The sequence below is a fragment of the Oenanthe melanoleuca genome, chromosome 4 (assembly GCF_029582105.1).
Source record: "Oenanthe melanoleuca isolate GR-GAL-2019-014 chromosome 4, OMel1.0, whole genome shotgun sequence".
NCBI classification, from domain to species: Eukaryota; Metazoa; Chordata; class Aves; order Passeriformes; family Muscicapidae; genus Oenanthe; species Oenanthe melanoleuca.
In genome coordinates this window covers 62521436-62545412 of record NC_079337.1, presented here as the reverse complement: position 1 = coordinate 62545412, position 23977 = coordinate 62521436, and the positions used below count along the sequence as shown (strand labels likewise).

At 41.8% G+C, this 23977-nt stretch overlaps 2 protein-coding genes across 7 annotated transcripts; both read right to left on the bottom strand.

Moving 5' to 3' along the window:
- Positions 1-504: 504 nt before the first annotated feature.
- On the bottom strand, positions 505-11335 carry LOC130252226 (histone RNA hairpin-binding protein-like). Of its 6 annotated transcripts, none has more exons than XM_056489591.1 (12): positions 11217-11335; positions 9622-9738; positions 8288-8392; positions 7806-7937; positions 7398-7547; positions 6448-6585; positions 5722-5838; positions 5213-5320; positions 4055-4168; positions 3601-3714; positions 2656-2848; positions 505-1802 (listed from the first exon to the last, which is right to left on the bottom strand). In XM_056489591.1, the coding sequence occupies exons 1-10, from the start codon at positions 11267-11269 to the stop codon at positions 3609-3611; spliced, it is 1140 nt and encodes a 379-aa protein (XP_056345566.1). In that variant the 5' UTR covers positions 11270-11335; the 3' UTR covers positions 505-1802; positions 2656-2848; positions 3601-3608. The 6 variants fall into 6 exon arrangements, with proteins under 6 accessions (XP_056345566.1, XP_056345567.1, XP_056345568.1 ...); XM_056489592.1 differs by having other exon boundaries at positions 2781-2848; XM_056489593.1 differs by having other exon boundaries at positions 2656-2831.
- Positions 11336-15294: 3959 nt separating this feature from the next.
- On the bottom strand, positions 15295-23787 carry TMEM129 (transmembrane protein 129, E3 ubiquitin ligase). The gene is made up of 4 exons (XM_056489590.1): positions 23325-23787; positions 21836-22310; positions 19410-19569; positions 15295-16922 (listed from the first exon to the last, which is right to left on the bottom strand). Exons 1-4 carry the CDS (start codon positions 23527-23529, stop codon positions 16674-16676), a joined length of 1089 nt encoding a protein of 362 aa, XP_056345565.1. The 5' UTR covers positions 23530-23787; the 3' UTR covers positions 15295-16673.
- Positions 23788-23977: the final 190 nt, after the last annotated feature.

Genomic DNA, 23977 nt, shown 5'->3' with positions numbered 1-23977 from the left:
TATGCTGTGTCTAATCTAATATCTTCAACTAAGAAATAAAAAGATATTTTAAGGACTGCTGAACTTCAAATCCTATGGATGTGCCCTAAACCCACTGCAGGCCCTGTCCATTACAGGGCTCTCAATAACTCATAAAAAACTTAAAATGAGTTTTTCTTGACAGCCTATTACTCTCACCTAGCAGTTCCATCTATCTTCTCCAGCAGGACACCATTCCATGGCAGAATGGGTGCTGGGACTCCAGCTGCTCCCTTCCACTAAGCTACGATGCCCTAAACAAACTGAGGGGCTAGACAAAACCAGAATTGTAAACTGCCTTCAAGAGTCTAATCTTAATCTCTGAAGACTCCTCTTTTCCCCTTTCAGCAAGGGCTAAAAATCCAAAACCACTACCTAAAGCAAACAAAACACTCTAAAAAAAAACCAAAAACAAAAGGACTACTGAACCCACATATTCCTTTTATAATCAAACTGACAACACAACTGCAAAAGCAGACCAACAAGGATTTTTAAAGTTAAAGTTTTTAATTCTTCTGCATAAAGGCAAATTGCCAAAAATGTAACACATTGCTTTATTTACAATCACCATAAATTATAAAGAAACATGCACACTGGACAAGGTTCTAAATAATACCCCTTAGAAAAGTGCTGTACAGATGTGTCCCTTGCTCACACACGCTCTGTGCTCTGTGGTGTGTGACTGATACACCCTTGTTTTAGGAAAAAAATGTGTGAGCATGCCTGGAAATAACATTTTGGGAGTGAGAGTAGTTTCTGAGGAAGAAGCTTACTTATAAATCAGCAGCCCAATGGGCTCTTGGCCCTGGGTATTGCCAGCCCCACAGCATGGGAAAGCAAGACCAAATTCCTGCACAGAGACAACTCCCAGCTCTAGCAGACATTGGTATCCCAGTACATCCTACACGAGGACTGTAAAATTCTTCTAACTGGCACATGAATTTAGTCTAAACCACTGTAGCCACAGCTCTCACTTAAAACTTCTGCACACAGTGCTGGCAGAATTAAAAAAAAGGAGAGCCTATCCCAACACTATCACAACCCTTAGTCTGGACAAGAGCAGCTCCACACCTGCAAATACTGCTATTCATCCCCAATAGTTGCAGGAACAACAGGCACTGAATGCATCCTCTCCTACTCTTTAACTGCAGATTGGCTCTTTGGGTAAGGTTGCAACACACATAAAAGCAAAATCCAGGTATTTAAACTGTGCTGCTGTTCTAACAGTCACTCAGCCCCTTCAAGACAAGGAACTAGTTTTGATAAACCATCCACCTTTCCTTTCTCTTCTCTCACCTGGTTTAGGCAAATGCCAGCTTAATACATTCCAGAGAACAGTAAACAGGCCAAATGGGTGATCACCCAATCCCAAAGTTATGAACAGCCTATCTTTAATGACTGGAGGAAAGCTGAAATCATCAACATTCTTTTAAAGCAGTTCTTCAGGCTGGATGTCCAGTTTTGGTCCAGTGGAGCAGAGTGGGTTCCTTGGTTGGAGAAGTCGCATTTTTCAGTCTGACTCAACACTGGACCAATTCACTGGTGAAACATCAGCACACTCTGAGGAACAAGTTCTCCAGAGGGAAAGGCAGGATCCATCACCTGAAGCAGCCTTTGAAATATCATGCACGTCACCTGCCAGCACAGGCACAGCAGAAATGTCCTCACAAAAGCTTTAAGGAACATTCATTGTCATTGCAGCACAGGCTTCATGAAATCTGAAGTTTTACACTTGAGGCACAGCTTGCAGGAAACAATCTATCCTTATAAAGATCTGAAGAAATCTAAACAAAAAAACAGGTAACAGCATTTTATAAATGCTATATCCAGGCATTAACAATAAAACATTTCCTCTTTTAAGCTCTAGTGTTACAGTAGCAGTAAACGGAAGAGAGCACTGCATATGGTGAGTTTATAGCACATTATAAAGGAGAAACCTACAATGTCCACACTAAAGGAACTGTTACAGCTAGTATGAACATTTTGAGAACATAAATTACTGAAAAAACACAGTACTAGATACCCTATATTTCTGAAGTATTTGTGAGAGAAGAGGAAGCAACTGAGTCTATTTTCCCAACCTCTTGCATTGTTTCCATCTAAATGTCATTATTAATTCATAAAACAGGCTTTTATCTATATTCTAATTAACAAATTTCCACCATACATTAAGTGTCCTATTGACTATGTTTTTTCCCTAGAAAGCAACCAGATACATTCACATTTATTCCTGTTTAAGAGCAAAATTTTCTTTTAGCAAAAACGAAGGTAGTGTGGAATTCCACCAAGCAATTCTATCAAGCAAGATTAAACTTCCACAGATAAAGTTCCTGACCCTTGAGTTAGAGCTCATCACATCTAAAAGCCAAGGTTAAAGGCAATGTTGCTCTAAATACTGATCTTTCCATCCCAGAAAGCCAATGTGGTACTCCACAGAGAAGGTATTTAATTCACTTTATACATTCTGCATCTAACAGAGCTTTTTCTTCAATTAGAACAAGTGATTATAAACCCACTGAATATACACACTCCTTAATGCAGCCTTATTTACAAAAGACCACTGCAAAAAAAAGCTAACTATCAACTGTGTAGAAACCAGAAAGGCTCTTAACTGTGACAAAGAGATGCTTCTTTTACCTGAATAATTTCACCTTATGTTGATTGCACGTATGCTGACTGTAAATCTCTTCCTTTTTCAGTGCAGATCCTACATGACAGCATCCGTTTTCCAAGAGTTGATCTGCTGATCTCAGACTACATACCTATTCTTCAAGTCCTTTTCTGTCACAGGAGAAATTCCTTCTTCAATACTTCTATATACAAAGAGAGACTAGATATTTTCAAATATTGAATTAGCACTTTAGAAAAGTGAATGCATGTTAAATCTTATTCATGCTCAAAGAATTTAAATTGAAAATCAATAAAGACAAAAGAAAAATGTCATCAGTATTTTTTAAAAGCTCTAGCTATCTTTTCCTCACATTGCTATGGTCCAAAATCTAAGTGTAAAACTAATTTTGGCCATATTCTTGAAGAGTTTTATAAGGAAAAGTATTCAAAGATCACTGTTTAACATTTATGTCCTAGTCCATGTTTCTGAGCCTGCATCAAATGTAGTAGATCAAAGACAATCAAACTACACAAAAGACTAACTGCTAATAAAATCTGTTTGACCCAGATTACCACCCATCCTATTAATGCACCACAGGAATCTACAGTCCAAGAGAAAATTTTCACTAAAATCTGCTGCTGCAAATGCCAAGCTGTGACTTCATTACAAAAATACTAAGAAGCAGAAAATGTGCTACTGAAGTACTTAAAAAAACCCATAAAAACTGCCACTTTTCTTTTGAGAGATAAAAACACATTTTCTGGCTGACAGGTAACAATTTCAGTTTACTAAGTCTGAAGCATTAGATCTTTTTATTAAGGTGCTGTATTAAGTGCAAGAGGATGGGATAAAACACTAATGAAATAAAAGAGAAACTGATCTGCCTGAACTGAACAGCTGGATTCTGTAGAATGATACTGTGGATGGGCCACTGAAACAACAGATCAAGTAAGTAGTCAGCACAAACTCACCTTGGTATTTAAAATTTTTTCCTCAATATTCTATCTTCAGCATTTGCACTTTCCCATCCTCTATCAGGGTATTCTGACTGATGTCCTTCCAATAAATTGCTACAAAGTTTAAGCCTACAAATAAAAATTTAAAACAAAATTTAAAAAAAAAGAAGAAAAACCCCAAAGACTGAGTGCCTTCATTATGGTAACTTTTAAATACTAAATACAGCTACAATCCATTTACATTAACACAGACTATAACATGAAAACATAAGAACAGAATTTTACCACACAACATATAAATGTTGATCAACACATCCCTAAGACAAATAGTAAAGAACAGCTAAACAGAAATTAAAACCAAATGTTTATAATAAATGCTTGGATTGAATTATAGCAAGAAAGCAACTAAGCTTCTAAAATAATATGCAAAATACCCCTCAAACCCCAACTGATGAGCTGCATTTGATACCTCTCCAGCCTGCAGTCTGCATCTCTGCAAGTCCTGGAGTCAGGCAGAAAGAAGTTGGATTTCTTCTGTTTTGGAGTGTTCCATCCTGAAGAACAGCTGGCTGGAATCGGGTCACTGTATAAAAACAAACAACTATCATTGCTGTCATTACAAAACAACTTAATCTCTAGGGAGACAGAGTGGAAGCTTCCAGCTCTTAGTCTGAGGAAGTGAGAGGCAAACTTCCAATTTTTTGCACAAGGCAGTGTGAAAGGAGCTCGTCATTTTCCAGCATGCCTGGGATGGCAGTTTTAGCAGAAAGCAACAGATGGAGAGTTGGACTGGAAAAAGCCAAGTAAACTCAGTGTCTTGGGTTACAATGCAGGATGTAACCAAAAGTATGTATTCTATCACCATCTGTTAAAACCAGGTGGGGCAGTGTTCTTTAACTTTTCCACAATCCATCCTTCCTCTCCAGGGAGGTATATTCTGTTCATAGGCCATTGAGTCTCACTGCATGACTGATAAAATTACATCATCCCATGGGGAGCAGCCAAGCCTTTCCTACCCAGATAAAAACTGAGATTTGGAACATCAGAGCAGCTTTTTTTCCACTGGACTCTAGAGGAAAATCAGACCCTTCTACATCATCACTGGACCTTTGGAGGAAAACTGCACCTTCTACAGGAGCACTGCTCCAGCTGAACCACATCTGCCACTGCAGGAGGATGCAGCCACCATTGAATGGGACTGCTGCCAACACCCTGACTGACTGATGGGGTGTCAGCTTGGATTCTGACTCTGGCAGTGCTTTGGTTTTTTGTATTACTGTATTTTAATTTTCCTAGTAAAGAACTGTTATTCCTATTCCCATATTTTTGCCTGAGAGCTCCTTAATTTCAAAATGATAATAATTTGGAGGGAGGTGGTTTACATTTTCCATTTCAAGAGAGGCTCCTGGCTTCCTTAGCAGACACCTGTGTTTCAAACCAAGACACTCAAAGAACAGATATAACAACTGAACATACCTCGTGATGGAGGAAATGTAAGAAGGCAAAAAAACAACCAACAACCAACCAAACAAAAAAACTCCTAGTAGTAACCAGAAGGAAAAGATTAAAAAGACACCTTTACAGCATAAGCAATAAAGAGAAATAACGTAATCACTAGGGTATTTACCCTGTTATTCCTATACTTTGTTGTACTGTCATTACTTCTTCTCTTTCACCAAGGGCTTCCCACTCTGAGCACTTTGAAAAAGTCTCCTGATGTCCTGAGTCAGCAAGGCTGGGAAGAAAATGAAAATGTCTGAATCCATGCACTGTGGTAACACAGTTCCTCTTAATTTTTCAGAAGGTGGCTAAATAGAGAGAAGAAACCATACCTGTATGAACACTTTTACTAAAGTTAGTGTGAAACATCTACTGAACTGCCAAAACCCTTAGTCTTGCCTAAATCTACACATGAAATACAACCTGTGCTGGGTCATCTGACACTTTGCAATGGAACACTGTAAATATTTGCTATCATACAGTAAAATTATTCTGGCATGATTTCCCTTCTTCATTAAACTGCACACATTTAGATAAAATTAAAGCTGTTAACAAAGGGAGGGGAAAATACGAGTCATATTCTAAAAGTTCAGTTCACATCATCAATGAATTCCCACATGGAGAATAATTTCATACCTTTCCAGTGTGTGGTACATCTGCAGATAATGGTTTTTGCTCTCTGAAACCACAGAGGAGTCAGAATTGTTTCTTTTTCTGCGTTTCCATACTGGAGAAGAATCAGGAGAACGAGAACTACAGAAATAGATTTTACACATGTAACATTTTTATCTGTGTTTAAACATTTATCAGTGTTCTGCTAAATAACTGCACATGCTACAGAGGAAGTTTTCTTTTGAGGTATGACTCTTGAGTCACATAGAGGAACATTGAGCAAATCACTCACATTCTGGAAGCAAAACCATTTTGAGCTCCACACACATCACCCCAGGACAAGATTTTTCAGTAAACAGGGAAGTGCATGTCACACAGTCAGTCTCCCTGCTGTTCTGCAGACAGGCACAATACTATTAAGGATGGAGACTCTTGCTTCTGAAAAAGCTCCCCTGCTTTCAGAACATTCCAGCAGTGGTTAAAGAAACCCCAGTACTCCACTGTATAAACTGAGAAGCTGAAAAAACCACTGCATTTCCTTCTGTTAAATCAGCTAATTCCACAATGCTGGCAATTTTCCCATATTCAATGCTGTGTACCACTGATGGATTACATTCAAACAGCAAAAGTGTCAAACTCCAAAGCTGAGTACTAACTCTCCTTTCACACTAAACATTTCCTACAAAAACCTGACAGCACTGACATGTACTGAATTATTTCCCTAAGTTAAGCACAGAAGTTCTCTCATACCTCTCAGGTGTGTAGGCAGTCTGTGTGCCTTCATCCTCACACTCATTTCTCTTCTGCTTTTCATCAAACACAAAGGAGCTAGAAACGTCCTCATCTTTGCAGAACCATTCCTGGGAACTACCTGAAGGTTCTGTACTACTAAACACAGGAGGAAAAAAAAAAAAAAAAGCTTTAAAAACCTACCCATCTGGCTTACTGCTCCAAACAGAAAACAGTTAAGCTGCAGTAATAACAAACAGTTCATCTCATATGACACCCAAATGGTGTAAAAAACTGCAGTTTTACCACAAGTCAATTACAACAAAGGTAAAACTTTACACATTGCAGTAACACAGCTAGGAGAATTCTATTCACTATTCTCCTCCCAATTTACCATTCCAAATCTTGTAAAGTATGAGGTGGCATTAAGTAGCAGAGCCAGCCCTGCTACAGAAATTAAAAGCTGTGAAAAGATAAAATATTTCCTTCTTGAACACAGTTGCCACCATCCTGCAGAGAGCACAGAAATCTCTGTCCCGTCTACTTAAACACCTCAAATCCTCTAACATATTGTCACTGTAGGAGACGTGGTTCCACTGACATCAGGAAAAGGAAAGATGGAAAGTTATCAAAGTCAAGGAACCGTAATTGCCAAGTTTCTGCTTATGGCCCTTGCTTTCCAGAAAGTAATGTTACCTTGTGCCCACCAGTGTAAATACAAAGGGGAAGGGAATGTACTACTGCAGGCAGACCAAATGCCGTTCTCCCCATAACACCTGATTGCAGATTAACTTGAACTAAATAACTGGAATAGCTTGAAGACTAACACAATTCAAATGGCAAACAATGCATTCAAGAAGACTCCCAATTTTGAGTCTGATCTTTTTTCCCCATTCAAGAATGCTCTAAAGGAGCTACAGAGCCCTCCTTTAATTCCTTAAGCCCTGACTTAATTCACCCATATAACCTACACAGGCCTCAGATCCCAGGTTTCTTCAGCAGGAGGATCCCAGGCATGCAGTGCTATCTTCCACAGCCTGATCTGCTTGTCCCAGGACCTGCGGCTGTACTTCTTGAACTTGTTGGGAGTCCGAGGGTGAACTCCTGGGATTCGCTCTTTCCTGCAAACACACAGTAACATTTATTATTTCACAACACAAGGAGTTTTATCCTTAAAAAGTATCCTTAGTCCATCAGGTCTCACAAGCATCAGCTGTCTAATAAATCAAATGTTTGTATTTTTAAACACTTAACTGAAGTGTGTATATTATAAAATACTATCAGAAAGAAGAAGAAAACTAAGACTGTGTGCTATTCTACACACACACACAGGAACAAATAAGAGTTCATTTGGCAATCTGCAACATAGTGCAACTTACTTTGGAACTTCTTTAATGTATCTGTCATATGCGAGGGTATTCTTTCCAAAATTGATTTGTTTTTGTCTTCTCCTCAGGACCACTTCATCAGTTTCCCATACAGCTGGATTAGCACAGTCGCTTGAAACAGAACTTGAAAATAAAAATATGAATTAAGTTGAAAAGAAACTTAATAGCTTTATAAGAAGTTACATAAACATGTATTCTAGGACTGCCCTATATTCTTAATTACAAACAGTGAGCACAACTCTTATGTCACTAGATGACAGAAGTGAAAGCTGTGCTAATCAAATCTGAATCTCAAATAATCACACAAGTAGCTTTTGAGATAAAGCTTCTCAGTGCTACTCCCTCCCAGCTTGATACAAAACAGCCTGTCTGTAGTTCCAAATCTTTATTAATGCATGTGAACTAGTCAGAGATCATCAAGTGGTTATTGCTAAAACCAATGCAACAATAAGCAGTAATAGTTCAATACCTACTTTGTCATTTTTTTATTTGATGTCCTCATTGTTTTCCCTTCTTCAGTGCCACCTTTCCAGCTGGGGCAACTGGAAAGCTGCCTAGAATGTTCTGATGTTGTAGAGCTAGAAAATAATGGGAATTCAACATGAATGTTTGCTGCTTGTAACACATTTAATCAACAGAAACATCAATAATGGACAAAACCAGCTCCACAACTGTAAAATCATGGGCATGTGCCTTCTCCATTTTAGTTCTAAATCACCTTCAGCCTGCCCTCTTGTGCCAATTTTAATGCCTGAACATTTAACAAGTCATGTAAGTAATACAGAAACAGATTTAGCTGATAGTCTTGCCTTCCCTAAATGGTTTCACATCAACAGATGAAATTACTATCCAAGCTGACAGTGTCATTTTAGCACAGGACAAAGATTCCACACTGAAAAGGAACATATCCACTCAGCAAAAGAGAAACACAAAACATTGCTGGGACATCCACTAAAGTCTCACACTCATGCTATACTGTTAGTATTTTTTATGACCACATCAAAGACAGAAAATGCTCCTGAATACAAGGCCTTTCCTAAGCTCTTCAAGATTCATCCATTAATGAAGCAGCATTAAACATGCCATCAAAATTAAAATCATGTCATACTGTGGAATACTCAGGAATGTATGAATTACATAAAAAAATATTTTCGTGTTCCCTTAGTAAAACATTTCCTCTTACATTCTGTTCATTTTTCTGCACATATCTCAGCACTCACCACTTTTCACCCTTGCTATCAGACTGTAAGATACCAATCTCAACCACTTCTTCCACCTTGTATCTTTAGTCTAGATTACCCAAAGGCCAAAGAGAATAATCATATAATTATCTAAGTATAAAATTTTATCTCATCTCAAATTGTCCTCAGTAATGGACTGTGGGGGAAAAAAAAAGGTGCTCACTAAAAACTGCAGCACAGCTAAATATACCAAGTGGACTGTGAAGAGACAAAGATGGTCTGCCCAGATTTACACATAAAGATGCATAAGCAAAGTGTGAAAATATACAGCAAATGGCTTCTTTGGGAGTTTTATACGAATATTGATGACTTCAGCAATAAAGGGCTTAAACTACTGCTTCAGTACATAGCATTTCTCCCTTTCATTTTGAATACTTGCTAATACTATGGTATGTATTGCAATGAGGTAAACTGGATGGTCTTCTTCAGGCATGATGCAGGTATCATCTCCTAACTCTGTGCTACTCTACTATAAGGAAAAATCAACCTAAACAAACTTTTCTTGGAGTCCTAAAGAAGAGTGCATCAAAGTGGAGATTTAAAATAAATTTATACTTGTTCCTTACCTCTCCAGCCAGCGGTCTAAATGGTCACATTGACATTCCTCAAACACTGGAGAATCTGAATCATTGCAGCTTCTACGTTCCTGTTCTTGATGCCAGCAGTGTGGATGTTGCACAGAACTAGAAAACAAGAAATTTCATCTGAAATCAAGTCACTGGTAGTCACTGAACATGGCCTATAAAAATCAAATATGGACAATCTGATTTGGCATACATGTATGTGATTCATATCAGCTTATTCAGACAACACATACTTAACAAAGGTGTTACTGCAATTGCTGAGAAAATATCTTTGACTAATGCAATTAAGACATCAAAATTTTCTAATAAACAGTTAATATTTACATAACCAAAACCATACTCTTCTTACAAACAAAACGGTGGGGAAGAAAAGCCCAACTGAGGACAGCCACCAGCATTTACAGAATTGTGGACATATGCCAACATCCACAGATCATTCTCTGTCAGCAGTGCATTATTTGACATTTACTTACTGCCCCATCCAGCAGTAAACTCATAGAAAAGGCCAGTCCAGAAACTACACTTCAACGCAATGGTTAAGGAGAAGTAGGTCAAATGTTTATGTGGAAACACTTTCACACAGGAAATTCTTGACCAGGGCTGCAGAGCCCTCACAAGAAGACAAGAGCTGACTGTAGTGCTTACGACACACTGGCAGTTCAGCCAGGGATTGCTTAAGGGCTGACTTCTCTACATTCTCCTCCTCTGTTCTGGCGGCCTTGACATCTTAAATGACAGGCTACTAAACAAAACGCAATTGTAGCATCTACTAACACCAGAGCTGGCGTCTGGGCTAAGGACCACATCTGCAGATTCACTGCCACACCTTTCCGAGAGAACGAGCTGGAACTGCAGCCTCTGCACGGCAAATACACCGTGATTCTGTACGTGTGAGTAACAGCACACACACTGCCCTGGACGTGCCAGCTCTCTGCCCCTAGCTCAACAAGGAAGAAGGATTTTTGATATTTTACTTTGTGTTAACCACCCATGTTTTCTTTCCCTTCCTCGCTTTGGGAGTTTCCTGCTCCCAGAGGGCTCCAAGTTACCAACAACAACCAGCACAAACAGCTTCCTCAGAATCACAGACCCAGGCAGAAAGGTCGCGTCCAAACCCGGTGAATTCTCGCTAAGGCAATGCACCAAAAAGCCCTTCTATAACCACCTTAAACAATTACTCGGTTTAAAGAAAAAAAAAAAATTTAAGTCAGCTTAAGTACACTACGGCACATACTTGAAAATGAAAGGGGAAATAATAAGCACAAATTATGTCTTTTAGAAACATTCCCGTATTTGCTTTGCACTGCCCGCCCGCTCCAGCCTCATACCAAGCCCCCAGCGCTCCCAGCCGAGCCCGCACGCCCTGCCCGCCGCTACCGGTCCCTCACTCGCCACCGACAGAGGAGGCCGAAGGAGGCCCTGCACAGAGCGAGGCCGCAGGAGAAGCTTTGCCGGGAGCAGGGAGCGCTGCCTCCGGAGGCGCCCCGGGACAGGCAGCGCCGCACCTCCCCTGCCCAGCGCGGCGCTGCCCGCCCCGCTCCCGCTCCCGCTCCCCGTCCCCCCGCGGCCGCTCCCACCTGCGCAGCCCGCCCGGCCCCGCTGCGCCCGGGCGGCGCGGCCCGCCGGACATGGCTGAGGCGGGCGGCGCGGCCGAACATGGCCCCAGCCCGGCCCGGCCCGGCCCAGCCCGGCGGCGGCCGCAGCGCAGGCGCGGCCCGGCCTCCCGCGGGGAGCGCAGGCGCGGCCGGGCGGGGCCGGGCCGGGAGAGCGCCGGGGAGGGCTGGTCGTGCCTGAGGGCTGGTCGCTGTGACGGGAGGCGATATTAGTGTCCTGCGCTCCCGTGAGGGCCCGGGCGGGGCCGGGCTGGGAGAGCGCCGGGGAGGGCTGTTCGTGCCTGAGGGCTGGTCGCTGTGACGGGAGGCGATATTAGTGTCCTGCGCTCCCGTGAGGGCCCGGGCGGGGCCGGGCCGGGAGAGCCCCGGCGAGGGCTGTTCGTGCCTGAGGGCTGGTCGGTGTAATGGGAGGAGAGGAAAGTGTCCTGCGCCCCGGGTGCAGCTCCCTTGATTTACCAAAATGAGTATTGGTCTAATATCGATACTCAACTGTGACGGACAAAAGACTCTCTAACAATTTAAAGTTCGAAAGTGTATGTTTACTCAGCGCTGGGCAGCAGCGTGAGGTAATCCTCTAATACGCACTGCAGGTGATCACAAAGTGTTTATTGGCAAAGGATTCAAACAAACACATATTCATAATAACAGCCCTTCCCATCCCCTGCTTCCTATGGTAATTAGCTTGAGTAGCTATTAAGCGTGCTTGTTTGACAAATTAAGTCTGGGGTCGTTTTCGTGGGGAGGGGTCTTAAAAGGAGGAAGTAAGGCGTGTCTTCCTCACCCTAAACTCTTAACTTTTTCTATCAATGACAATACAAATGATTTCTGGGGATAGTCCAATTTTTTTCAAAGAATGGGTTTCTGGTTGCATTGTCTGTGTTCTTTTGGGCCTGCTCACTAGTTTCATCTTTTCCCATTGTAAGCACAGTTGAGCAAACATAAAATGACAGACAATCAATTATTTAAGTTTCAGATAACTACTCCCTTCTAACTTTTAATTATTTTCAGCAAGGTAACTAAAATCCTAATTTTCTGAGATTAGTGTTTCACCCTCACACCGATTTCACCATTGCCCTCACACCATGTCCCTCTGGCTGCATCCCCCGGCCCACTCCCTCCCCTTTAATGGAAAACCCTTTAAAATTTTACCTGATAAACATAGCTTTAAAATTAAAATCAGCTCCCACATCACAGTGTTACATCACACAATAGCCAAGGATTCATTTTGGGACAAGTTTTCTCCTAGACATTGTGAGGGATTGGTGGCTGCTACAATGTACAAGCTACAGGAATGTGTCCCACATTTCATACCATTAATGGAATCATAGAACAGTTTGGCTTGAAAAGGACCTGAAAGATAACTTGGTCCAATATTTATATCTCAGCTCCTTAAATAGCTCAAAGTCAACAAGCATTTCTTCTTAAGAAAGACACTCAGAACTTTAGTCTTACTGAGGTTATCCTGACTGGAATGGTACTTAGCTGCAGGCTAGCCCGTTTCATAAAATCACAGAATGGTTTGGGTTTGAAGGGACCCTGACAACCATCTACTCACAACTCCCCTGTCATGGGCAGGGACACCTTCCCCTAGAGCAGGAGGCTCAGAGCCCTGTCCAGCCTGGCCTTGAACAGAATTCCTTACAGGGATGGAGTGTCCACAGCTCTGGTCAGCCTCTGCCAGTGCCTCACCACCCTCACAGTAAGGAATTTGTTCCCCTGTATCTAATCTGAACCTACTCCCTTTCAGTTTAAAGCCATTCCCCCTTGTCCTGTCATGCCATGGTCTTGTCAAAAGTCCCTCTCCAGCTCTCCTGGAGACCCTTTAGGTAATGGAAGGTGCTCCAAGGTCTCCCTGGAGCCTTCTGTTCTCCAGGCTGAACACCTCCTGCTCTCTCAGCCTCTTTCCATAACAGAAGTGCTCCAGCCCTCTGAACATCTTCACGGTTCTCCTCTAGATGCACGCCAATAGGTCCTCTGCTACAGGAATGTGATATAGAAATGTGATAGATTCCTTATTGCTAGTGCTCAGTAACAAATCTGAGCAAGGTCAGGATTAAATAAATGTTTTATATAGGACACACCATTGCTTCATGGCAGTGTTTCCTTGGAAAGACAAACTCATGGAAGAAAATGTCTTGTAATCCATGTACGAGCTTGAGCATCTATATCTCAACTCCTTAAACAGCTAAAAGTCAAGAAAAATTTTCTCTGGTCAACTTGGTCCAGTTTCAACACAATAAAAATACTCATACTGAAGAGATCACATGATAACTTTGTATTTTGGTTTCAAGCTATGCCAAACCTCATGATGGAAAAACTGTACTCATATAATGAATTAAAAATATCTCCTGCTTGGAAGAAAAAAAAGTCTTTTTTGGGTTGACAAATTATTTTGACCTAAAAAACAACAGATAACATATTTTCCCAATAAGCTCTGGAACACTACAATTACAGAAGTAATACAACTGTGGAAATAAATAATATAGCCATGACCCATGTTTTGAGAAAGACCTGTTGAGGTGCAGCATGCCAGGAAATTCAGGCTACACATCATACACTCATATGGGGTATTTGTACTGACACACTCCACCAACAGGCTGTCTTTAGTTTAATGACATCACCTTTATATAATATACTTCAGATTACTAGCACTACCCAGCCACAAATCAGTGATGTGGAAAAGCATACAGCTGGAAATGCAAAACTAAATCACCATTAGTAATTTACGCACAGTAATAAAAAAGAAAATTATTTCAGTAAATATTTTAGCCACTTGCATTACTCATTGCTTCAGTTTTTTGGTTTTTTGTTTTTTTTGTGGTTTTTTTACAAAATGCTGTAAGAAAACTGATTCTAAACCCTATCATCCTATTTAAATGTATCAAGATTGTGTGGGAGGCAGTGGTGTGTTCTTTACTGCAAACAGAGAGGATCTTCTCTAGAAAGGGCCCTGTATGTACATGTGGCTTTTTGGATGATAACCTGAAGCTATCACAAAGACAAATGCCTATTTTTGTACTCTATTATTTTTGTGTTCTTATAGATTTTTTAACAAGTTGTTTCTCTAACACAGCCTTCAAGAAGCACACAAATGTTGGAGGCACGTCCAATTACTTTGAGAATTTAAACTTGGTGAAAACGACTTGTTTTAAGGAATATAAGTCAGATACTATCATTAACATAAATAGTGTTTTTGTTTTGGTAATTATTACTAAGTTTTCCAAGAGGCACTTCTGTGGATAGAGCATTAAAAGATGCAAGAGTATAAACCATTCATGACTGTTGCTCTGTTGTACTTTTATATTGACAGAAGAGGTAGGGTGAACAGAAAGTTCCACTGAAGTGAAAACTTCCCGTTAACTCAGAGTAGATTCCACTGCAAGAGCAATGAGGAATTTAAAGCTTTTATTACATGAGATACTATTGGCAACTGACCTGGTTTTAGTCTATAAATCATCTACAACTAGTTGCATCTAAGATTATGATTTTAGCTTCATATTCTTTACAATAAATATTTTTATCCCAAACAGGCAAAGTGTTGCAGGAAGTGAATGACTGGCAGTGGCAAAAACACAGTTTCCAAATCCTACCCTGTCTTCTGCAAGTGTTTCAAGGGCCATTCCCTTGTATTTGTGCCACATTATGTAAACTTCAGAAGCAAATGTTACAAAATGCTTATTTGTAAAGGCTGCTGTGTGGTGATAGGTGCATGTCAGACAACAACACCACCGGCCCTGTAAGAACCTTCCAAAGGTTAAAAAATCCTGCAGAGACTGTTTTAAATCTGGATATCACTTTCCCACAGAAGTACTAGAAAGTATTTTAAATTCAACTGCTGATTGGCTCCTAGATTTTTTTGCTAGTTTTCAGACTTGCCAACAAATCTGTTTGAAACTCCAGAACTCAATTTAATTCTATTCAGATGAAGAGTGACATGCCACTGAAGATCTCTTTGGAAAAAAGAGATAAATCCACACAACCTGTCTCAGTGTCCAATTTTCACTCTGTACAGTCCAAAACAGCAGGTAATGGAAAACAGAAATCACTGTTATTAACAGGCAGTTTACTTAATTGCATAGTAGATGTCATATATAAAGCAAGTGAGATATGCTGAAGCAATAAATGTTCTTAAACTCAACCAGTTTGAATTTTGACAAGTGAGTATTATTTTTAAATTCCAAAGTTAAAATCCAACACCAACAGTTAAATGTTAGTTTTCAAGCAATGCTGTCAGATCCGTCTTCAGTTCCTTACCCCTGTATGAACTCTTGCTTGCAGCCACACTTGTAACCATTTCCTGGCTGGCTCCAAGTGCAGATGGGTGCATTCAACCACTCACACCCATTCTCTGTAGATCAACTGAGGCTTATGAAATGTTTCATGGTTGTGCTTCCAAAATTGTACCATTTTTACATCCTGCCACCTGTTCCTGCTCAAACCAGTTGCCCGTCATGGTAATCAAGGGGTTGTCATATAATAACTGGCATGCCACCTCTGCCCATAATTTACTGGTAAGGTCCTTTTGATTATTTAGGTGGGAGGTATTAAAGAGCTTTTATTCTTGTAGACCAAAGCTTTAAAGTATTCCTTTCTCTATTTGACCCACCTGTGATTTGAAATTACAAATTAAAGCTCAGATATTTGCTGCACTCCCTTCAAATGTATGTTAAAGAAGCCCCATCTCCTAAAGAACATTGAAACACTAAGCAATGTAGTTCCTAGAAACCAGCAGTATCTAACTATGTAGGTAAATGGGTTGACAAATCCTTCTGTTGGTTGAAATAACGACATCCATCAAAAAGTATGCTAGAGGCAAATTAATGGAATATAAGGTCCCTACAGGACTTGTAAATCTTCAGGAATTACATTTCTTAGCCTACTGCAACCCTTTGTGAGCAGCTGTAGTGGAATTAGCTACTTCCAGCTGAAGGAACACATCTGGTGCACTTGTTTGAAGAACAACTGCAAAGATTAATAGATTAACAACTGGATTAAAGAATAACAGAAGTATCAATGAATTCTAACCAAAACAATTTTCTCAGTTAGCCCTTTATTAAAGAATCAAAACCCAAGTTAAATTTAAAAATGTAAAGAATTTAACCTACATTAAAACCTGAAAAAAACAACAGTACTTCAAATATAGAAGGATAACCTTATTCCATCCAAAATGTAAGAAAGGAAAACAGGGGTTTAAACAAAATTAAAATCCAGAAGCTGACTTCAGGTGAGTAAAATCCAGATATAGGTAGAAGTGGAAAGGAACTGAAAATATTTACATCTGTTTTCAACACTGTAAAATAAACCTTTAGAGTTTGTACCCTGGTAGAACATGAAGTCTCAGAAACAGATCTAGCAGGCCTTTAACCAAACCCACTATGAAACAGTCAAATTAAAAAAGTTAAAACATACCCAAGTTACTACTCATCGTATTAGGCAAACATCTAGAATGCAAAATTTGGCTCGGCAAGTCGGGCAAGGCACTTGGCTGGCCAGCCAGGTCTCTGGGTGCTGCTGGTCCTGTCTGCTGGCAAACCACTTGCCCATGCAGGTGAGGCACCACATGGGCCGGCAGTAGCACTGCTGGCATTCCCCCTCGTTCGGCTCCTGGCAGTTCTTGATCAGCTTGATGTTGGCAATTGTCTGCATACACCCTATGCATGGCTCCAGCTCCTGGGGGAGGAGAAAAACTGTCAAAACTGTGAACTGCACAGAAGTTCCTGTTATTGCTCTTCAAAGGCTTTTAGAAAATCATCTATGGCAGAATAATCAAGGCAGAACTGCCCCACCAAAGGATATCAAATGGTTTTATTAGAACACTCTCTAACAAATGACAGCAAAGCTTCTCTTTGAACAGAAAACCCACTGCTGCCTGAGACTAATGATTAAAGAAAAATGACTGAAAAATAAATGTTCTTTCACTCTCTGAAGAGCTTCCAGCAGCTACAGCAAGGTAAGCAAGCAGCCAGCTTTTTCATTCAAACTATTTTTCAAAAAACACACCAGTATAAAGTAAGGAAAACAAACCAAGCAAAAAGTTCTTTCTACTTAAAATAGCAAATGGCTGTTCCTATCTTCTATCTTTCTAAGTAAGAGACATAAACGAGGAAACCAGGGCTGTACTGAACACAAGAATGCTCATCCTGAAGGTTCAGAAACTTACTTAATTTTTCTTGGATAAAACTGGAATAACTGATTTTGCTCATAGTTAATTATGCCACATGAACTTGCAGTTGCATATGGGGACATCATCTTGCTATGACGTGTTTTACAATTAATAAATAATAATAAGTATTTCCCATGTTTCCAGCTGTCCAAGAACTTGACAAAGCTCAAAAGACAGCACACTGAATAGGCACAGAGACCTGACTATGTTAAAAATGCACCTGGGGGAACAAAAACCAGCTCTCTGTGGTCTCTAATGCCCATCTCCAATGACTCTTTCCTTGTCAGCTCAAGTGTCTGCACAGCTGCACTGTCAGCTGGGCTGCAGAGCAGATCCAGATGAACACAAGCCACTCAGCTTTAACTTGTGAAATTAGGTTTTATCCCAGCTTTTAAGCAGGAAAAATTGTAGCATAGAAAGATTAACTAACTTTTTCAACATATTAATGGAGTTTCAGAATAGGGAAAGATTCAATGTTGCATTTTTAATGTCCTTATCATCATCTATGATGTCATTTATCACTCAATGTCAAACCCAAGTTCAGTAGCTCAGCTGCTACTTAAATGTGTCACAAATTAAATGCTCTCAAGAAAGCAGCTTTAATATCTTCTCTTTATAATGACCATCTCTTTTTGCTAGCAGTGCAATCAGAACACACAAGATAATGTGCAGACACACCTGATCCAGTTTTATTTTAGCTACTTCATAAACCATGTAAGCTGCACAACACTACCAAAGACACCAAGCCCTCACTCCATTAGCTGAACCATTGGACAGAGACTCCCTGCAGGGTCACCAGAACTGGTTTAATTAGTCCCCTCTGGACAGTGCTCCAGTCACACTTCCAACTGCTGCACAAGTATAATAATGATCAGGTCTCTGTGAGCATTACTGGAGGTAGGACTCTGTGCAGTTATAATTAACACCATATCATAATAGCCATAATCATTATAACTAAAGCAAACCCCAATTAAGAATCATTAGTTTATTTCAGCAGAAGATCCAGCAAAACATGGCTGTCTAGAAAAGCAAGCTGTATTGGAGCAAACTGCCTAAAGAACAGCAACAGCAGCTGTGGCTCTGGCTCCCTATAAACCTTCTGCAAGTGCAACATCATCATTTCCAAATTCATCCATGTAACATTTTGGTAGCCATTATTACAGGGGACTTTATTTCACTATGTTATTTCTCATGTCTCAAAACAGTAATGCTCTCAATACAGTTTACTCTCAATACTGAGTTTACTGACACAGCAGGTGATCATTTGTGAGGGAAGCATCACCCTGACTGAGCAAAGAGAGCTTGGGTTTCTGGCATCACTGACCAGGAGACCTGACTGGAGCCAGCCTTGCCTGTGTAGACCCTAAGAAATTGTGCTTGGCTGTGTCTTCTCAGGAAGTTAAGGGATCTAGGCCATGTCTTATCAGGGGCCAGCAAGATGAAACTGTAAATCCCACAGCTGTATACCCACACCAAGGGGCACTTTAACCACCAGTTACTCCCTAAGTGACTGCAGCCCCCAAGCCCATGGAGCTCTCCTGCAGGGCAGCCTCAGGTAGGTAGGAGACCTCTCAAAGGATCTCTTGAGATCAAGAGATCCCTTACTTGGTGTCTGTTATCTACAGCAGCAAGATAACTATCAGTTTATATTAGATCTAAAACATATTGCATGCAAACTAGCTGAATTATTAGAAGTGTAGTGAGTAGTAGGGTGTTTAACTGCTGTTCAATTACCATTTAATTACTGACTGAATATTGCTTAATTATTAAATGAGATTATTAAGCAGTAATCACATGATAGTTATAATTTAATCATAATTTGTCATTAATCCATATTTTTTAATAAAACCTTTTGTTAACCTCACAACAATTAATTCTCTTAATAATTCACCAGAGATAGCCCTAGGTAAACATTTATCATCTACACAGTAATCACAGGCTCATCTATATTGAAAGTATAATTGTTACAGTCTCATATGGATAGAAAGTTTCACCTGAGTGCTTGGAACATGGTATGTCTGGTTTATTTCCACCAGAGATGTAAAGGTTTCTAAAAATAGATCACTAAGGCTTTGATGGATCACAACATTAGCTGCATTGCTGATAGGAGCACGGAGCTTCTCCCGGAGCTCCCCATACTCTGTGGAGTTCAACCTAAAGAAGAAAAGATGGAGCAAAATGTTACCATGATTATCCACCCAAATACCTTGACAGCATCTTGCAGAGGTTAGCATCAAGAAAATGAATCCACAGAAAAGCTGGTATTTATCAGTCAGAATAAATACACAGCATTGTATTTTCTTGTTTTTTTTGCAGTTTAGTTATTGGTTTAGGCACAACTTGGTCAACAGAACACACTGTCCTCACTCATATCTGTGTAAGATTGCCAGCAGGGTATGTCAGAGATCAGCTAAAACATCATACAAAAATAAAGGCTTTTGAACTAATCAGCATGAACAAAAGCAATATAAGTATGTAAATCATGTATTATCTGCAAAGTGCTGCTAGCACCATTTCTGTCATTTTTAATGCCTATTTACCTAGACAATATCTAAATCCTCAGTTATAAACTCCTGAGGAGTTTAGTTAGGAGAAATTAGTTATATCATGCATCAGGCATCACAAGGTGATGTAGTACTACATAAGTAGCAGAAGAGTGTCAATCTATCAGGTTCTGTGATTTTGTGATACAATTTTAGATTGTATCATAACATAATCTCAGGAATTTCACAAAGGTCACAAACCACTGCTGATTTAAGGCTGCAGCAAGCTGTGTTTCACACCAGCTGCTTCTCTAAATTAAATTCAAGTGATGCCCACAGCACTTAAGTGGCACCTGAGACCTCACACAGACCCTAGTGTGACATATCCCTGTTGTCATCCCTTTTTACTGTAAGAGTTCTGAACTGTAGTGTCAGAACTGTCCAGCTCAATGCTTCCACTCATTAAACAGCTTTCATGGAGAAGTCCTGGGAAGACTGTCCTCATTTTCCTACTGTTCACTGAGCTCCCAGAGCCCAGCACAATGTAAGGCTGGCTTAGCTCTAGCTCTCAGTGGTCTCCAATGTTTTTACTGATACAGGACAATGTAATTTAACAGATGCTGTCCATGAAAATCACAGAGACATTTATATCCAGAGGAACAATTCACACTGAACATGCAGGGAAATGTGGCCCACCTGCACAAAAGCATTTTTCCTCCAGAAACATCTCTTTGGTTCTGATTCTGGATATACACAATGATCCTGTATGATTCAGCTACATTCTATCTATTATTGGCATCTTATTAGAACAGCTTTTAAACACATTTCTTCATGCTATTCTGTTTAGTCACAAAATACACTTTGGGCTTAGGACTTTTTTCCCTAAAAGGAATTGTCAAACAAGTCGTGATTTTCTCAGCTAGGGATGTAGTTTTACCACTCTGGCACTGAAGTGCTTGCAGAAGAAAATCATTACTTGTTTAATACTAATTTAGTCACCACTGTCACAGGTCTATAAAAGTCTATTTTCTTAGCATTGTCATGCTTACCTTAACTAACCTCTTGTTCTGAGTTCTGTTCCTCTATTTTTTTACCATAATCACCTCTTTGCCTTTCTCATGCTTGCCCCACTGCAGACTACAAGTCTGGGGATTTGCCTGCTTTTAATTAACTAATTACCTAATAAATGCTCTACAGCAAAAAGACACTCAAATACCTTTTCAAATATAGTTTTGGGAGCACTAACAGGGCTCTTAATAACACAACAACAAAGACTTCAACACCCTTCTACTCAGAGGTTTCTGCTGAACTTGTACTTTAGGCTGGTTACACAGAGACTGCTGAGATAAACAGCATGGGCCCTTGCCAAACAAGCCCTAACAGTTCACAATTGTTATGATTTACTGCTATGAGAACACATAAGTCAGAAAGGGACCAAAATTTCTTCTTTGTTTTAGGGGCAGTTGGTTTGCAGTAGCTCAGTGAGAACTGTTCTGAGCAGTGACGGAATTATGAGCCTTAAGCAAAAAGGAAACAATCCAAAGTCGTGGATCAACAACAGTTTTAGACATTTAGCTATTTCTCCTCACCCAAAATTTAGAAGACCAAAAATTCTACCTTTCATTCCTATTCTCCATCCCTCACCTAATTTTCTCCAGTTACTTCTTTCTGCATCCAGCACAATCCTCTCCCAAAGAATAGATCCAAGAGGAAAATCCCTTTGTTTATCTGCTGTGTATTCAGTGTTGTGTATGAAGCTTTCTAAACAACTTTCCCTGCACTGCATGGCAGACTGCACACACAGCAGCTCTGAACACTAGGCAGGGACCAGGAAGGAAGGAATGAGACCAGGGAGTCTCCAGACTGGGCACAAACGTGCTCCCTCAGCACCATCTAACAGCACACATGTAACACAACAGGTTCAGCAGCTGTTTTACCGGATGTCGAATGCCTTGACGTAGGGATTGACACTGGCAACTCGGATGGTGAGGAACTGCACAGGCACATTGGAGTCTGGTGTGAGCTCGTGCTGTCTGGAGTCTGTCACCGTCAAGTGAATGTCCTGCTGCTGGGCAACATGCAAACAGTAGGTGGTCACTTTAATCACCCACGTGTCCGTAACGATCACCCTGGCTCCTGGCGCTCCGGTGGCGAATTTGTCAATTCTCCTAAATTCCGTGTTGATGGAAGAGGCTACTGCCCTCCAACCCGACTGCGGGAGAGCGTGAACAGCGAGTGTCCGGGCCAGAGGGTGATTATTCCAGCCTTTCCGAGACCAGTAATACGCCAGGGCGCTGGTGATTGCTGGCAGGAGAACGGCGAAGAAGAAGAAAGTTTTCCACTCTTTTGAAGCCAGGTAGAAAAAACAAAGATGTTTTTCAGGTGCAGCAAAGCACATGCCAAGGTAATAACCTGCAAGGAAAAAAAAACAACTTATTTTCAGAAAACAGTTAAGCACCTGCAAAAACAGATACCCCTGAATCACATGGTTATCTAACCAGTGAGTTCACCTCCAAGAGCAGTACTGTACTTCTGGATGACTTCAAGCCTTTTGTCTTAAGCAAGCTGAGGTAAATTCTTAGGGATCACTGATTTTTTACAGAATTATATACCTAAAGGAAAGTGATCTGAATTTGGTTGTTGAATAAAATTATCTGAGAGATATCATTTAGTTTTAGGAGAATTATACAGCTAAAGGAAGCCAATTTGCATTCCTTGGTTAAATCATAGAAGATGATGAGCTGGATGGGACTCACAAGCATCATCAAGTCCAATGCTTAGCCCTGCACAGGACACCCCAAGAGTCCACCATGTGCGTGAGAGAACTGTTCAAACACTCCTTGAAGTCCATCAGGCTTAGTGCTGTGCCCACTGCCCTGGGGAGCCTGGGCAGTGCCCAAACACCCTCTGGGGGAAGAACCTTTTCCTGATATCCAACCTAAACCTGCCTGGCACAGCTCCAGGCCATTCCCTCAGCCTGTCCCTGTCACCACAGAGCAGAGATCAGTGTCTGTCCCTCCTCTTCCCCTCTCAGGAATTTGTGCCTGCACTGAGCTCTCCCCTCAGTCTCCTCCAGGCTGAACAGGCCCAGTGCCCTCAGCCTCTCCTCACACAGCTTCTCCTCAAGGCCCTTCCCCATCTCTGTTGCCCTCCTTTGGACACTCTCTAACTGTTTAATGTCATTTTTGTGCTGAGGTGCCCAAAGCTGCCCCAGCACTGAGGTGAGGCCGCCCCAGCCCAGAGCAGAGCGGGACAATCCCTCCCTTGCCCGGCTGTGCTGCTGTGCCTGATGTCCCCAGCACAGGGATGTCCCTCCTGGCTGCCAGGGCTCTGCTGGCTCATGTTCACTTGCCCAGGTCCCTTTCCACGGCCCTGCTCTCAAGCTGCAGCTCGGGGTCTCTGAGGGAAGCGGGGCGCCGCACTCACCCAGGGGCAGCAGCGAGTGCGCCAGCAGCGTGCCGGTGCTGCGCCGCAGGTGGTACTGCACGAAGGCCGCGTCCTCGCTGCCCAGCCAGCCGGACAGCAAGCTCTGCACCGTCAGCCCCGCCGAGCGCACCTCGTCGGGCGGGAACACGAAGCACACGGCGAACACCAGGTAGGCCAGCGTGAAGGTGACCGCGGGGCTCTCCATGCTGCGCCCCGCGGGGCGCCGCGGTCCCCGGCAGCGGCACTGCCCGCCGCAGCCCCGGATCCTCCAGCGGGGAGCGGCGCTGCCCGCCGCACCCCGGATGTTCCAGCGGCAATTCCCCCCGTTCCAGCGGTAGTTCCCGCCGCGCCCCGGATGTTCCAGCGGCAATTCCCCCCGCTCCAGCGGCAATTCCCCCCGCTCCAGCGGTAGCTCCCGCCGCGCCCCGGATGTGCGGCGCGGGCGCTGCCGGGGCCGCCGGGGCGGGACCCGCCCGGACCCGCCTCTCCATCCATCCCCTCCCTCCATCCATCCATCCATTCATCAATCCCCTCCCTCCCCTCCATCCATCCCCTCCCTCCATCCATCCATCCATTCATCCATCCCCTCCCTCCCCTCTGTGCATCCCCTCCCTCCCCTGAAATCCAGCAGCAGAGAAGCTGAGCACTTGTTC